The sequence below is a fragment of the Corapipo altera genome, unplaced genomic scaffold (assembly GCF_003945725.1).
Source record: "Corapipo altera isolate COAL_440 unplaced genomic scaffold, ASM394572v1 54053, whole genome shotgun sequence".
NCBI classification, from domain to species: domain Eukaryota; kingdom Metazoa; phylum Chordata; class Aves; order Passeriformes; family Pipridae; genus Corapipo; species Corapipo altera.
The window spans coordinates 1-1583 of NW_020890696.1; the positions used below are offsets into that span (position 1 = coordinate 1).

Sequence of the window (1583 nt, forward strand, 5' to 3'; positions counted from 1 at the left end):
CCCCCATCCTGTGCTATCCCCCCCCTGCAGGTCCCATGTGTGACCTGCTCTGGTCGGACCCCCAGCCCCAGGTGAGCTGCACCCCCCGCGCCGGGGACGTCCCCTGGGGGGGCCTGGGGACACCCCCCTGTGCCATGGGGACATCTCTCTGTGTCCTGGTGCCAACCCCCTGTGTCCTGGGGCTACCACCCTGTGTCCTGGTGACATCCCCCTGTGTCCTGGTGCCACCCCTCTCTGTCCTGGTGACATCCCTCTGTGTCCTGATGACATCCCCTACCCTGTCCTGGGGGCACCCCCTGTGTCCTGGTGACATCCTTCTGTGTTCTGGGGTCCTGGTGACATCCCTCTGGGGCCACCCCCCTGTGTCCTGGTGCCACCCCTGTGTCCTGGTGACATCCCCTGTGCCCTGGTGACATCCCTCTGTGTCCTGGTGACATCCCCTGCCCTGTCCTGGGGTCCTGGTGACATTCCCCTTTGTCCTGATGACATCCCCCTGTGCCCTGGTGACATCCCTCTGTGTCCTGGTGACATCCCTCTTTGTCCTGGGGTCCTGGTGCCACCCCTCTCTGTCCTGGTGACATCCCCTGCCCTGTCCTGGGGTCCTGGTGCCACCCCTCTCTGTCCTGGTGACATCCCCTGCCCTGTCCTGGGGTCCTGGGGCTACCCCCTTGTGTCCTGATGACATCCCTCTGTGTCCTGGTGCCACCCCTCTGTGTCCTGGTGACATCCCCCTGTGTCCTGGTGACATCCCCTACCCTGTCCTGGTGACATCCCCCTGTGTCCTGGTGACATCCCTCTGTGTCCTGGGGTCCTGGTGACACTGTCCATCCCCTGCTGACCCTGTCTGTCCTCCCTGTCCCCCCTGGTGTCCCTGGTGACACTGTCCATCCCCTGCTGACCCTGTCTGTCCCCCCTGTGTCCCCCCTGTCCCCCCCCTGATGTCCCTGGGTTCCTGGTGACACTGTCCATCCCCTGGTGACACTGTCCATCTCCTGCTGACCCTGTCTGTCCCCCCTGTCCCCCGGTGTCCCTGGTGACACTGTCCATCCCCTGCTGACCCTGTCTGTCCCCCCTGTGTCCCCCCTGTCCCCCCTGTCCCCCCCCAGAACGGGCGCTCGGTGAGCAAGCGGGGCGTGAGCTGCCAGTTCGGGCCCGACGTCACCAAACGCTTCCTGGAGCGGAACCGGCTCGAGCTCATCATCCGCAGCCACGAGGTCAAGGCCGAGGGCTACGAGGTGGCCCACGATGGCCGCTGTGTCACCGTCTTCTCCGCCCCCAACTACTGGTGAGGGACAGCGGGGACAGCGGGGACACGGGGACGGCGGGGACAGGGGGGACGGTGCGGTGGCCGGGAGCTCGCGGAGCCACTTTGGTGACCTCTGAGCCACGGGGTCCTCTTGGGCTGGTGTCACCTGAGCCACGGGGTCCCCTTGGTCTGGTGTCCCCTGAGCCACAGTGTCCCCTCAGTCCAGTCCCCAGGTGTCCCCTGAGCCATGGTGGCCTCTTGGTCTGGTGTCACCTGAGCCACGGTGTCCCCTCAGTCCAGTCCCCAGGTGTCCCCTGAGCCACAGTGTCCCCTTGGT

At 66.0% G+C, this 1583-nt stretch overlaps 1 protein-coding gene across 1 annotated transcript; it reads left to right on the forward strand.

Moving 5' to 3' along the window:
* Positions 1-5: 5 nt before the first annotated feature.
* On the forward strand, positions 6-1319 carry LOC113942464 (serine/threonine-protein phosphatase 5-like; the record flags this gene model as incomplete). Its single annotated transcript, XM_027633591.1, has 2 exons — positions 6-71; positions 1107-1319. Coding segments are annotated over 2 exons (249 nt in total), but the record flags the coding sequence as incomplete, so codon positions are not given.
* Positions 1320-1583: the final 264 nt, after the last annotated feature.